We start from the raw sequence: 14,338 nt of genomic DNA, 5'->3' as shown, positions 1-14,338 counted from the left end.
GGTGAGTAAATCTGGTCCTATGATTTAAAATGCAAACTGCTCACTGTCAAACAACTAAGATGCTTTAGCTTCCGTAGTTTGAAACTGGGATTTAGCTTTTTTAAAAATCACTATTTTCAGTTTAGTTTGAGTTCAGGTCACAAAATTCATTTTAACTTCATCATTAATTCCAGGCATCAGCTCAAGCTGTAAAGATTTGAATACTAAGAAAGAATCTGCCTTAATTATCCCTCAATTCAGTTTCATCACAAAAAAGACGCAGGCATCCCAATTTTAAAACAGTTCCTTGATTATTTATTTGCCTTATAGTATTAATTTCTCCTTCTCAACTCGACCTCCTCCAAGATTTTGTAGTTTTTCTGATTATTGCAAGCAAACACATTTGATTCTGAAGTAACTTCTTTATATAAAAAAAAATCCTTATTTTGGGGGAAAGGTGCTACTTTTTGGGTAAAGATTAAACCTACAGAGTTTAAATGATCCACCAATAAAGACATGTTGCATTGATATTCACAGAAACTGAAACTCGAGCCCCTTTTCCAGTTTTGTAATATGTGGAAGGAGCTGCTAATTTAAAGACTTCAAAATCCTGGGGAGACTGAAATTTTAAAACACACAGCTATCAAGGATTATCCTTTTAAAGAAAATACTGTAATAGCCACAGTCACTAACAATAAAGCCAAACAGAGCTAGCTAGAAAGTTAAATACTGTTTGTAGTAACACACTAAGTGACAAAGCTATGAGGAAGACAGCAAATTTCCTTGATTAAGGTAGCTACTTTTCAGTCACGCTTTGGGAAAGGCAACGGATGCCATTGCTTGAAATAACAATATTAAAAAAGTAAGCACTAATATAAAAGAAGGAATGATATGAAAAGCAGTTAAAAAACAGACAATCCTCATCTAAATCTAGTGTAGAGACTAGTGAGAAAGGCCACGAGGTTCACAGAGAGAGAACATGAGAAAATTCCTACAGTAAAAAGCTTAAACAAGGCAGTCCAGCAAACAAATGTGCAATTAAATAGAAAGGCAAATTTTACTACAGTATAGTTTAAGGTTTTCTTATTCACACAGTCATTCAGTCAGTCATGATTATTTTTGATCCATCATAAACGTAGGTCCAAACGTGGTTTCTTTTTCGTAGCACACTCAAGAACTTCACCTTAAAGACACTTCAAACATGTCATCATCACATCTGCTGCTTGTTTTCATTCCTCATTTTTACACAAAGCTTGTGACAGTACAGTTGTGTGTGCAATGGCACTACTACCAGAAGCAGCTAGTTGTACTATTCAAACAACAATCTTGAAAATGGCTGACAAATGAACACAAAGTAGTCAACAGTACGTGTTCTGGAGTCAAGCTTAAACAGATGTATTTTAACGGAGAAACCGTTTTGGAAAAGCAGTTTGCTGTTGCGTTCATGTGCTCTGTACACACCTCACTCGAATTATGAAACGTTCTCAGAAACTTGAGAGGTTTGGGTTTCATTTGGACTCTCGTCTGGCATTTCAGTGGACAATACCCTGTACTCTCACTGTACCCTGTTGGTTGTAGAGAAGCCGCTTCTTAAAAACAAAGAAAAAAAAAAAAAAGGGGCCACCATTTATACACAATGATGTCTATTCTTAATAAATAACATAACTCCGTAAGTGATTCTTTTTCCGTACATAACATTTGTGATCAACATCTAAGTGTCTTCCTCACAGGATTCTACTAAAAAATAAAATCTAATCTTTAAAATGACCTTTCTGTTTCCTGACTGAACTACTCTTCTAATTCAGTGTTGTTTTTGGAACAATTTGGACAACCTTTCCATAAAACTGCCTTCAAAATTCCTGTACAATATACAAAGAATGAAACACTTATCTTCTTCTGCACGTGTCTAAAGTTTTCCCTTCTGTTTTACAAATTACTCAGAATATCACAGTCGTCTACGATAAGAGGAGCCCTTTTCATAAAAAATAATAAAAAATTAGAATGAAAATCCAGATTTCAAGAGGCAATGTTTAAATCGAGAACACATTCAAAGCTTTGATTTATGCATGTTTTAAGACCGAAAGAACCAAATGTAGGTAGCTTCAGCATTTTGGGGGATGTGTACCATAACCAAAATATATCTGTCCATTAAATATACTTTTAACACATAGATGGAACACAATGCAAAGAATTACAACAACAGTCCTGTGCAAATGTGACCTTAAACAATGCAGTCAGGAGTGAACAAACCAACAACAGACTTGAGTTCTGGAGCTCCAGATAGGCCTTGAGAGTCCTGGCTTTGTTGAGAAAATGAACGGTTTTCCATATGTTCACCTGCAGGTCTCTCACCATTCTGCAACATGAACTTTTGGTTAAACTCCAGCGTCCCACTTTGAGCAACGGTGGATTTATGGAAACATCAGTCTCTCAGATTGTTAATGTGAGCACAGATCTTGAGGGCAGGACCTAACTTGATGTTCATAGTAGACATAAGATGCTCCTCCTTCAGCAAGAGCAAAGCTTGTCCGTCAATTTCCTGCGACAGGAACTGGGAGGCAAGCTCCTCGCAGCCTGAGAAGAAGAGGAACATAAGTAGAGGAAGATAAAGGATGAAAGGAGCAAGGAAGGAAATGGTTAGACAGAAATGTTAATAAGAGAAAAAAAGGAATGGGGCAGAAAGGTAAATTATTTAGTCTACATCCAATTTAGTCGGAAAATGCTTTGAGCCATTTGATAAATCCATTAATTTGTGTGTTTTATCCCAAAAAAAACAAGCAAAAAAAACCAAAACAAGCCATTTTACATGTAAAGATTGTAAGAATGTAAAGATTTCTGCAGATTCCTTTAGTTGAAATTGATTATTTCAGCTCTCCAGTTAAAAACAATCTTGCAAGTTTAAATGCACATCTTTAGCAGAGGAAATAAAGGACACAAAGCACCTAAAATTCCATTCAAACGTGAAACAAGTCCAAAGATGGATAGATAACATTGACATCCATTGAAAAACTTGATCATTGGAGCTGGGAGGAGCTAATTAGGTTGCAGTCCCATTCTTTTACAATACATTGTGTAAAGTTATAGGTCTGATTGCACAAAACAGTGTAACCAGGCCATTTAAAGCCAAAGATTAAACTGTTAAAGTACTGGTGGTTCAGAAATAAACACAAGTACATAATCCAGCTGAGTTCTGTGTTTTTCTGAGGATACCGACAGAGAAAGAATAAACATGGTAAAAACAAAACGAGTCAACTAACATGTTTGATATAACAGGAGTCAATGTGAAACAAATATAATTTTCATCTGATAAAATTCAAACGCATGAAAGCAGAGTCAGAGCTCCCAACCTTGTAGTGAGGAAATGAACTGCGACACCTCGTCCACACTCCACTGGGCGGGACTACCAGACAGGCAGCTGGGAGCCGAGCTCTCCGTTTGGAGTGGAGGAGGCGGCTGGTGGAAGGAAGCCGAGGAAGCAGGCGAGAGAGACATGGGGTCGTCCTCATCCTCCTCTCCGGTGGACTCCTCGTCCGAATGGCTGGATTCTGAACGGCACTGTGGGTAAAAGAAGCAAAAGAGACGAGGCATTAAATCAAACGGGAATTGTTGCTTTTTGTTTTCCTCCATGTATACGACACCAAGATGACTTTCTGTATTGTTCAAGTGAAAAACTAAATTGTTCTGAATAAAAATTTAAAAGACTGTGGTTGTTAGCAGAAGCCAGTGTTTTCCATTGATTAGAGTAATGACAAAATCCTGAAAACATATATACAGATTAAAGCTGCACCATTTAAAATCTTGTTTCAGATTATAAAGGAAACCGCTGTCATTGGAGATATAATATAATGTCCCAAAAATAGTTGAGCTGCCACCACAGTGCAATAAATGCTCCATGTTGCAATAAAAAGGGTTCACAGCAGCCACTAGATGGCACCACAACTCATCTTCAGTGAGAAATATTTGCAATCAGATATAGATTTTTCCTGTATGTACAAACATGTGTGTGTGTGTTTTTAAGTCTAAATGAGATAAATGAGGTGTTCCTCAAAAAAAAAAAAAATCCATATCTCAAACAACGTCCTTTTTCTTTGCCCGCTTCCTGTTCTGTTTCACTCATTTTACCTTTATTGGGAGCAACTTTCTCACTAACCAAGATTATTTCTAGGTAATCAAAATCCATAAAAGGCAATTACTGATCATTGTTGCTCTTTAAGAGGCCCGTCTTACCTTCACAGGTATGGGTCTTCCTGCTATCTTTGCACTGGCTATTTCTGAGCTCGTCCTGCGGGGTACCCTCCTCCTGGCGATTCCTGCCTCCTCATCAGAGTTGGATAAGTGAGCCTCGCCCTGATCCGGAGCGTGATCTTGATTTTGACGCTGGCTGTGACTATGTCGCACAGAGAAGTGCTGCCTGAAGCTGACGTTGTACCTGGGGAACCAATACATACTGTATCGTAGACAAAGAGTGACATATACGGTACTGAAGCCAGGATGAGCAACACAGTTTTTGTCTCTTTGCACCATACATGGTATAGAAGCAATACACATGCAGTGGGCAAAGTGACAAATGCAAAGCAGAAGCAAATAATGCAAAATCATCTGCTGACAACATACCGTTTCAAACAATGCAAACAATGCATTGTTTATACAGTGAAACATATGATGTCACAAACTCAATGCAGATTCTAATTATGGAACAAATTCAAAAGAAAAAACTTCAAACTTCCTGGAATGTGCTGCAATTGAACAAACTGAAATTCACATGCAATTTCTGCAGAGAGGATGAAGAGAAAAAAAAAAACATGAACAAATCATAAGAACAGAAAACATACATGCTGCGAAATATACAGCCAAAGCCACCCAAGACTTCTCACAACTGCCACAGTTCTCCCAGCAGCAAAAAAAATGTATGTTTAATTACACAAAAGCAATTCTAAGGTTGATTCTGATATGTTTTTAAGTTTAAGTATCTTAAATAAATAATTTTAAAACAGCAATAAAACAATGTAATGTACAGTGTAATATAACAACATAAATATGAAAAAAATAAGCCATTAAGTAGATTTTGCCTTGTTTTTCTTATCCGTGCCTGAATGTGTAAACACTAAAACAGCCCGACACACACTGTACTGGATACAGTTAATGACTTTTAAAAGCTTTGTGAAATGTGCAGTGGTAGAAGCAATTTGGAGAGCAGTTATAAGATTCTCAGGTGGCCTCCATTGTATATGATAGATTTCATGCATTTTAAGTACCTCTTGGCACAAGACATGGAGCAGAACCTTTTGGTGCCTCTGAACTGGTTGGCAGGAGCAAAGTTTTTGCAGTACTCACACTTCAGTACTGAGAGGAACAAGAAGAAAGCAGATGGTAAATACATTTGTAAAGTTTTCCATTTCGCATTCCAGTACGGAAATATACCGGAAACATAATATAAAGTGCTAACACACCGTGATGCCTTCAAAGTTTTGTTCTACAAAATCTTATCAGACCGCTTGAAGGAAACAACGTTAGTATGATATTCTATTAACTTATTATCCTGCCTCTCAGTTAAACTCACGGGTGGGAAGTTCCCATCGTAAAAGATAAGGATTAAAACTCCTCAGTGCCCTTGTGACCTGACTCAAACACACAAAGGTCAAACATGGGTCAACTTGTTGCACAACTGAAATCCTCCAGATCATGTCCATGCTACCTACAGCCATCATAACTGGAAGGTTAACTAGAAAATTCCCTCATTTAGCTAGAAGTTCAAATGTCAACCTAAGAGAACGTCCTTAGTTTTTAAGAGTTCTTCGTAGCATGTAGCTAAAAAATCATTTCTGGTTGATATTGAGAAATTCAAGAAAAAAGAAATACATCAAAGCTTTGTTTTACGTGACTGAAGCCACTTGTTACTGCACGTTATTTAGACACAGTTCTCAGTTACTCACAAGGAACCAACTCAAAACCTCAAACATTTCACAGTAAATACTTTCTACCATGTTCTGGACATCACGTCACTTTTGTATCAGACAGCTGTTTACTTTGTCACCGTTTTCTCAACTTGCTATGCTTCACTGCATCCATGCTAGCTGCCCAACGGATCCTGCTGCTGATCATCTGAGTCCATCAAGAGTTGTGCGAGACTTGTTGAACAGCTTACTGCTGGGCAGATTTAAAACATGGTAACTGCCTGTGCTTTTCACTAATCTTTAGTGTCACATAAATAGTATTTTGCGATTAGACCAAAAGAATGGTCTATTTTTGAGGTGTAATTCATTTTAAATATTCATCTTCTGTGGCCCCATGTCAGTAACTTTTAGCTTATGCCATGTTTGCCTCTTTTTTTTACTGCACACTGATGTCTTAATATCATCAGTCTACTTTATTACCGCTTTTTAAACAACAGACAGCGTTCACAGTCGAAACAGATGATATTAAAAGAGCACGCTGAACTCATGTTCTTCCACTGAGACTTCTACTTCACATCCATGTCCAAGTTCAGTTGTTGTTGTTCTCTTTTGAGCTCTGGATTAATTAAACATGGTTTTAGAACTTCTTATTTACCCAGCCCCTAACATAAGAAGTTATTTGCACTGGCCCAGCAAAGAGTTGGTACTACTGTGGCATCAGTTTTTGGGGCTGGAGGCAATGCTTGGTTCAGTTGAAACAGAAATAACTGAAAGTGCTTGAAAAAGACCCTTTGCAAAGTTACAAAACCCACATCACATCAAAAGGGAGTTTCTCCCACAGATTCAACGCCTCAGTTGTAACCCAGGGTCTTCTTCCCTCATTTGTAAATCATTTACATTATACCTGTCTAGTGGCCGATTTAGCATGCCTCAAACAGTCAGAGCAGTGCCTCTTATCAGCTGACCAATAAGAGCAGAATGGTATTTACAGCGAGGCCTTACAGAGATAGGAGCCAAAAGAAAGCCTTTCAGAGAAGCTCCAGCACTGTTTGTTTAAACAATGAGACATTTTAATCTACTCCATAAAATTAAAAAAAGAAGTAGATAAAGGGACACATTTGAAATATTAACTAATAAACAAGCAAAATATGGGCTCTTTAACAATATGCTATGAATATGCAAACACATAAATCAAAAAGTGGAAACAACTGTATTTGTTGTGTCCATACAGTGCAGTAAAACACGGTTCTTTATCGCTAAGTATCTGTATAAAGATAAAACTTATTTCTCACATAGAATTCTGTTTTTTTTACCCTTCAAACACGTCTAGAAGGCAGCTGTTCTTTTAGAGAAGTTTGGCTGATACCTGTTGCTGTGGTAACAGTTTCCGATTGGTTAGTGTCTGGGCTGTCATTGGTCAAATCCTCACCGGCCGAGTCCTTAACAGGACCACATACCTGTCGGTCAAATACAAAAACAGGCAAAAACTTCAGTACCCAGGAACATGTATAAGGGAGATATAAGACAAACAAACTCAGTGTACACACAGGGAAAGGCTCTGCCCCTTCCTGGATGACGAAGCCCTCTATGAGGTGAGTGAGAACTTGTGGTTTAACCACAGCTTGAGGCGGCGGAGCTCTCTCCCCCTGACCGCAGACCCCACGAGACACAGACAGCACTGGGGCAGGAGAGGAGGACGCTGGAGGAGGCGAACCTTGAAAGATGGTTAGAAGAAGAAAGGAGAAGAGCAGTAAATAATGTTATTTGACAATGGTTTTACGCTGCAGCTTTAACACCAGTAGCCAAAGGGCTGTTCAGAATCATTTAAAGAGACGTTTTTCTGTGTTGTTACCTGCTCCGGTGGGATTGGCTGGAGAGGCTGAAACTTGGTCCCTGATTGGCTGGAGCCGTGGGGGAGATGGTCCATCTTCGTCATTTGCTGAATTGGAGTCCGATTTCCTTTTTAGAGAGAGAGTCATCTGCTTTCCCTTAAAACAGAGTTTTGAGAGATGAAAAGAGAACAGAGCAGTGAGAAGCAGTGGTGACCAGGTAAGTTTAGTTTCTAAAGCCAACAAAATATGTGTAGTACCATAAGAAGGCCAAGATGTTTAAATACGATATGATGCTGCGATTACTAAATACATATCAGCTGACCTGTGGCGTTTGACTTCCTGTTGAGTCTCCATTGGTGGTCACACTGGAAGATGCTCTTCGTTGCTCTTCAGTCACCAGGGGGAGGGATAAGGAGGAGCGAGACAGCGAGGGGGGAGGAGATGAAACAGTGGGAGACTGAGTGGAGGGAGACTGAGTGGAAGCGGGACTCTGAACCAGAGGTCCATTCTGACTCTGTCCAGAGCTTTGGTTGGCTTGTGGATGCACTTGAGACACCTGAGCCAAAGGGGGAGCCTCCTGGGGTGACTGGAGTGTCTTCAGCCCCATCCCTCGGCCCACAACCCCACCCTCCCTGGAGGCGACGGACGCCACCATGGTGAGCAGACTAGACGAACTGCTGAGGACGGCTGCTCCTTCCTGACTGCAGCTGCCTCGAGCAAGGGCAAGAGCCTGGGCGTTACCCAGAGTGCTCTGCCGGGCCCCCACTATCTGAACCGGGATGTGCGGAGGCTGGGAAGGCTGAGCAGAGCTGCTGACAGGTGGTGGGGCAGGAAGGATGGGAGGAGGGTTCCTCGAAGGCAGCTGGAGAGGCAGGCGCAGTCCTTGCAAAGTTTTAGGTTGGATGGGGATGGGTCCATTTCCGTGGCCTGATTTCTCAGCACTGAGTGAGGTCTTCTGCAAAGGCTGCACTACCAGAGTCTGAGCGTTGACCGCTGGTTTGATGGTCGCTGTGCCAACCGGGTATCCGTGGGGCTGAGAAGTCGCACTGGACGTTAGGACCAGGGTGTGTGCTGCTGTGGGAGCAGTGGTCCCTGTGGTCAGGGTTCGAGTTCCGTGAAGCAACAGCTGGGAAAGAGGGATGGAGGAGGTGGAGGATGAGGACGAAGATGAAACACCAGAGGAAGAAGAGGGGTGGGCTTTAAGGTTTGTAGGCTGAGGGTAAGTGGGGATTTTGATGTGAGTTGGCTGGGGGCTGGGTTTTGAAGGGGACTGGGAGTTTGACTGGTGGGAGGGGTGGACCAGGGAGTAGGCAGCTGTACAAAGAAAAAAAAAAAGTTTGTTTTATGGTTGGGTCACAACTAAAGTTGGAAAAAAAACCTAAAAACTCAACTATGACATAAGTGTCTTTGTTATTTACTGCAAGAAAAAAAAAGAACAAAACTGACGAGAGGCTGAAAGCAGGATCTCTTTTCTTTCTTCCCTACCCGAGTCATTCCTCTCTGGGGCCTCAGTTTTTACACCCACACCTTTGGAACTTGACACACCTCGCATGGCTAGATTCTGCACCTAGAGATAAGAGCAGAGCGGACATTTAGATGAAAACAGCAATTCTCAAAGATCAACCCATTTACTACACAAACCTGGTCATTATCTGATTGACTGCTGGAAGAGGAAGTTGGAGTCACTTCCTGTTTCTGTTGCTGAGTTTGTGGTTGCTGGGCGACAGTTGCCACAGCAGCAGTTGCTGTGCTACCAGGCATGAAGATAAGCTGAGAGGGAATGGGAGCCCTCAGGGAGCGGTTGACCTGCAGGATGGACAGGAGGTCACTAAACACACGGAAACTGGCGGCTGATGTTATAAACAGGCTTGAAAACAGCTGTCTGATAAAACTCACCCTGAGGTACATTTGTCCCTGCCCTCCTGCCGTCCCACTCAGCAGCACTGACTGGCTGATCGTGGATGTTGCTGAGGCGCCCAAAGGACGGCTGCTGGTTGTAGAAGCTGGTCCAGATGTGACACTGGCCTGAAGAGGAACAATTTGTAACTATTATTTACAATTTGCATTTTAGTTTGCTTGAAAAGAGGCTGTACTGGGGAGACAATGTTAATGTCTGACTATTTTCTATGTAGTTCTTCTCTTTGTGAGCAAAGTCAGCTGAATTTCCTGAATTAACGCAAAACTGGTTCACTTTCTTAACTATGAAATAAAGCACTTTCTGAATACCGTTCTAGTTTCTGAATACGTTTTATGGGCTTATAAATAATAGATTATTATTTTGTTTTGGCTAAATAACAGAGCATACAGCTGTAGTGCTGGTGGTCTGAGAGGAGCTGCTGCTGGAAGAACTTGACTGACGACTGGCAGCCAGAGTAGCCTGGAAGAAAGAAGAAGAGGAGCAGGAGGAGGAAGAGAGAAAGAGCAGAGGAAACGTTTCAGGCTACAGTCAAATCCAAACAAAGTGTGTACAGAGGATGTCATGTGGTTGAAGCAAGACGTGGCTCTTTGTTTTGGTCACTGAACCATCCCTTTTCACATTTCGGCCGATCCAGCACAGCTGTACACTACAACCATAGCTTTCCTGTTTTTTTCTTGTGGTTTTCATTGGAGTTTATTGTACGTTCTGGCTGGTGGTGAAGGCTGTAGTCATGTTATTTCACTCTGTAACTCCCATCGTGTCTTATTTTTTTCTTTAACTTTGTCTCAAAACAAAGTCCTTCACATAAACTTGTACATCAATAAATCTGAAACGACTTAACACACCTTAACTTGTTGCACAGCGGCCAGATTCTGCAGCTGGGCACTGTTGATCTGCTGTTGAAGCATCAGCTGCTGGAAGTACTGAGCTGCATTTGGTTGTCTCTGCAGTGCCTGCAGGGCCTGGAGGGACGAGCAGAGGAGGAAAAAGGGAACTGAATGGTCTGTAAAGCGGTTGGCGGGTGAGATCAGAGAAGGGAGCAGAGAAGCAAGAAGGACATGCTAAAAGATGATGGTAGGACAAGTCTGTAAAAGGGAGACAGCTAAGATGAGAACATACAAGGAAATACTTCAGAAGAGAAGAGGAGAGTAGACTGAGAAAAACAAGGGCAGAGAAAACAGAGAGAGAGCGATGCTGTAGCAGCTTGCTGGCAGCTGGCTGATGTATGGGCAGAGGCTCATACAGTAATAAGTTGAGGGATGAAAGCGAGCGCGGCGGGTTGGATTATTATGTGCAGGGTGACAAAGACAGATGGCCATGCAGGGTGACAAAGGCCTGGAAAAATATCACTGAGCCTCTGTCAAGCCAGCAAGGCTCAATCTCTTTCTGCACCTCACTCTTCATCACTTTCTGTCCTGCAGCCTATTTATAAATCATAAACTATCAACACAAACACCTTTTCTTCCTGACATGCGTTTACACTGAAAACAATGGCACAATTTGGAAATTAACCAATTATATCTATTAACACTATTATGCCACCAATATAAGATAAAGTTAATCAAAACCAGTTTGGCCATTAGAAACAATAAGTTGCAGCTGATGTTAATACAGGTCTTGTTAATAGCTACTTTCTTGGAGACTCACTGTAGGCCATTTATGAAATTTAACTGCATATACTTTAAATGAGAGAATGACCAAATGCTCCCTGGAGTCTCATTTTAGTGTCTAGACCCGTATATGTGCCTTCTTATCCCCAGGCATGCAGCCTACTTTTTGTCCAATAATAACAACGCGCAAGCTGAACCGTTGTCATCTGGGTGAAAAGATAAACTGCTTCAAGCAAGAATAAAGAAAGTGAAACTAGACATATCACATGATCATTTAAAGTCAGTGTATGAGTGGAAACGTTTCTTGGGTGAGAAGTTTAAAAAAAAAAACACTGTGGCAGACAGCAACATAACTGGAAACAATTAAATGAAACAGCTAAAACCACATCAGGTGCCAGTTAAACCAACAGTGGATACCCCTGGTCCGACTTCATGCACATACAAGTCTCGACTCCTATTTTTGTTATGACCAGACATAAAACTTACACCTAGTGTGGAGATGGCGTAAAGTCAAAGCCTTTTCTGTTGGAACAATTTGGGCAAAACAGCAGGCAATAAAGGCTCATACACAGAGTACTGTGAAGCCCAAAATATGAGAGCTATTGGGGATAAAAAAAATAGAAAATAAAAATGAATATATAAGTTTTTGGAGTTTTCAATGTGGGGTAAATAAAGGTACTTTCACTTTTCATTATTACTGACACATCTACAAACTGTAGCTCGACTTGTCCTTGTGAAGAGATTTACTGGCATCATGTAACCACCTGCTCCTTACTCTAAACTCAAAAATACATGTCTAACCTCAACCCTTACCTTAATCTAAACCTCAACCTGAACCCTAAAGCCAAGCCTCAAACCTCAAACAACCCTGCCTCATTTAGAAAAGCTGCCTCATTTAGAAAATCTAAGACTTAAACTTAAAGTGGTCCTCACAACAGGTATACTCTTACACCCACCTGCACCGCTTGTCTTTCATACGGAGACATTGAGTTCATCGGTGAGGGACGGGAGCTCGTTCCAGATGCGGCGCTCCCATTGGTCGAGGCTCCCTGCTGGTTCTGCTCTCCATCTGTCTCCATAGCTGCAGACGAACCATCAGTCAGTCAAGCATGGAGTGAAGCATCACTTTCTCTCTGCATGAGCCTGACTGATGAAGAGAAACACCAGTCTGTGTGTGTGTGTGTGTGTGTGTGTGTGTGTGTGTGTGTGTGTGTGTGTGTATGCGCGGGTGACAAAAAACATTCCTCACAGACTTGAGACCTTGTGCATTCCTGAGTCTATAATTTACTGAGCGGATGATGTTAACACTGACTGATACAGTTCTTGTCACAAGAATATGACTGAAAGCCTTAAGTCGCCTCATAGTAAGTTTACAACATCTTTCAGTCTGATCATTTTTCAGCAGAGCATCACAACATCTCAATGTTCAAACAAACCATTGAGATGGATGTGGAGCTGCACAGGGGAGCACAGAGCAGTGTGATTCATATTCTATGCCCCCAATTTTTCATTTCCTTTCCTCTACTCACCATCTGATACAAAAAAAAGAGAAAAATCCTAATACAGTGAAAACTGTCCACATCCAAAACCTGGAGGTTGTCTTCAAATTTGTTGTTTCATTAAACCAACAGAGAAGGACACAAAGATATTCACTTTACTATCATGCATCACCATATATTCATGTTTTAGAGGCTGGAATCAAAAAGCTGCAGACTGGAATGAAAGCCGAGAAAATAACTTCAACATCCAACACATCGGTATCAGTAAAACTACAGCATTTTGCAGATTTGCAGGTTTGCAAGAACACAAATACTAAATCCAAGAGTCTAATTTACTTTGCATTTATTCGTGGTAGGCTGCACTCAATCCCAAACTGTGGTTGCAATTTTGGTGTTCCTTTGCTGCAGTTTTATAGCTTGACTTGACACATCGATATGGATCACACCTGCACCAAAATAAACATCAGAGCAAAACAACTCTTTGCAAAAGTCTTCAATATTAGTCAGATTTATCAAGAGGCGAAAAAATGTTCAGGCTGAAAAAAAAAATCCATTTTGATTACCACGTTCTTATTTTGTTTGTGGCAGAAAAAGGAAAGAAAAAAAACAACAACCATAATTAACTAATTAATCAATAAAAATAACAAACAAACCCGATGAGGGTCTGCTGCAACGTTTTGTGCCGCAGAATCATAGTCATCACATTTACAAAAGCATCACCTAAACAAGTGATCTGGATATTCTCTAAGATCTGTTTAAATCAGGTGCTCACAATTCATTTTATTAATGCAGCATCTTTATTACTCCTCCTCCTCCTCCTCCTCCTCCACCACCCTCACACCATCCTGTCCCAGCAGCACCACTCTGCTTTCACAACTTGATAAATCATCTTTTAGCTGCAACAATCACCTGAGAAGCAACCACACAGCTAACGTTAGCTAGCTGCCCTCCATGTTTCATACCAGTTGACACTGGATCCACCGGAGGCTACTCCTCCTAGCATCCCGCTAGCCGCTGCTGCTGTCTGGCTCGTTAGGGGGGCTCTCTGTCCGTCCTTACCGTCACCGCTCCGGGCTCCTCAGCCTCCGCCTGCACCGGGTGGCCGCAGCAGAGCGACACGCACCGACTCTGCGGGCCGTTCGTTAACGCGTTGCCTGATGCTGCCTCTTTCGTTGTTCTTCTCTGCAGGACGGCCGCACAAGCAGCAGCACCAGCAGAGATTTCACTGCTCTGCATAAATTTGCAGCTGATGTGTTGTTTGGAGGGCAACGCCTCCTTTTTTTCCGCTGCTCTGCCCTTTCCGGCGCCAGAGGATGACGGAGTAGGACGGGGCGAGGGGGACACCTTCCTCCGTGTGGACCCCCTGCGTGGTTAGGGTCACATGATCAGATACTGGGGTCCGGAGCAGGAGTTCACTTTTATCACATTTATTTTTGTCAGAAGGAAACACATCAAACACATCAGAAAATGAACCAATGATCCAATCCCTTTTAAGTAGAAATGGTTGTTATCATAATTGTCACACCTTATTATCATTAGTATTAGTTTTAGTATTATTAGTAGTAGTTGTAGTCATAGAAGTAGTATGTTTGTTTGTTTTTTTCTA

At 41.5% G+C, this 14,338-nt stretch overlaps 1 protein-coding gene across 1 annotated transcript; it reads right to left on the bottom strand.

Moving 5' to 3' along the window:
• Nucleotides 1-70: 70 nt before the first annotated feature.
• LOC140275072 (polyhomeotic-like protein 1) lies at nt 71-14,029 on the bottom strand. The gene is made up of 15 exons (XM_072370458.1): nt 13,792-14,029; nt 12,190-12,314; nt 10,469-10,585; nt 10,011-10,082; nt 9,602-9,730; nt 9,347-9,511; nt 9,191-9,272; nt 8,028-9,019; nt 7,726-7,861; nt 7,421-7,587; nt 7,240-7,330; nt 5,235-5,322; nt 4,207-4,408; nt 3,327-3,534; nt 71-2,553 (listed from the first exon to the last, which is right to left on the bottom strand). Exons 2-15 carry the CDS (start codon nt 12,310-12,312, stop codon nt 2,402-2,404), a joined length of 2,724 nt encoding a protein of 907 aa, XP_072226559.1. The 5' UTR covers nt 12,313-12,314; nt 13,792-14,029; the 3' UTR covers nt 71-2,401.
• Between the last annotated feature and the right edge of the window lie 309 nt (nt 14,030-14,338).

Source organism: Leuresthes tenuis, unplaced genomic scaffold, assembly GCF_036924035.1.
Source record: "Leuresthes tenuis unplaced genomic scaffold, fLeuTen1.0.hap1 SCAF_18, whole genome shotgun sequence".
Classification (NCBI taxonomy): domain Eukaryota; kingdom Metazoa; phylum Chordata; class Actinopteri; order Atheriniformes; family Atherinopsidae; genus Leuresthes; species Leuresthes tenuis.
Note: the sequence above shows the minus strand (reverse complement) of the source record. Positions and strands in the feature narration are given on the sequence as shown.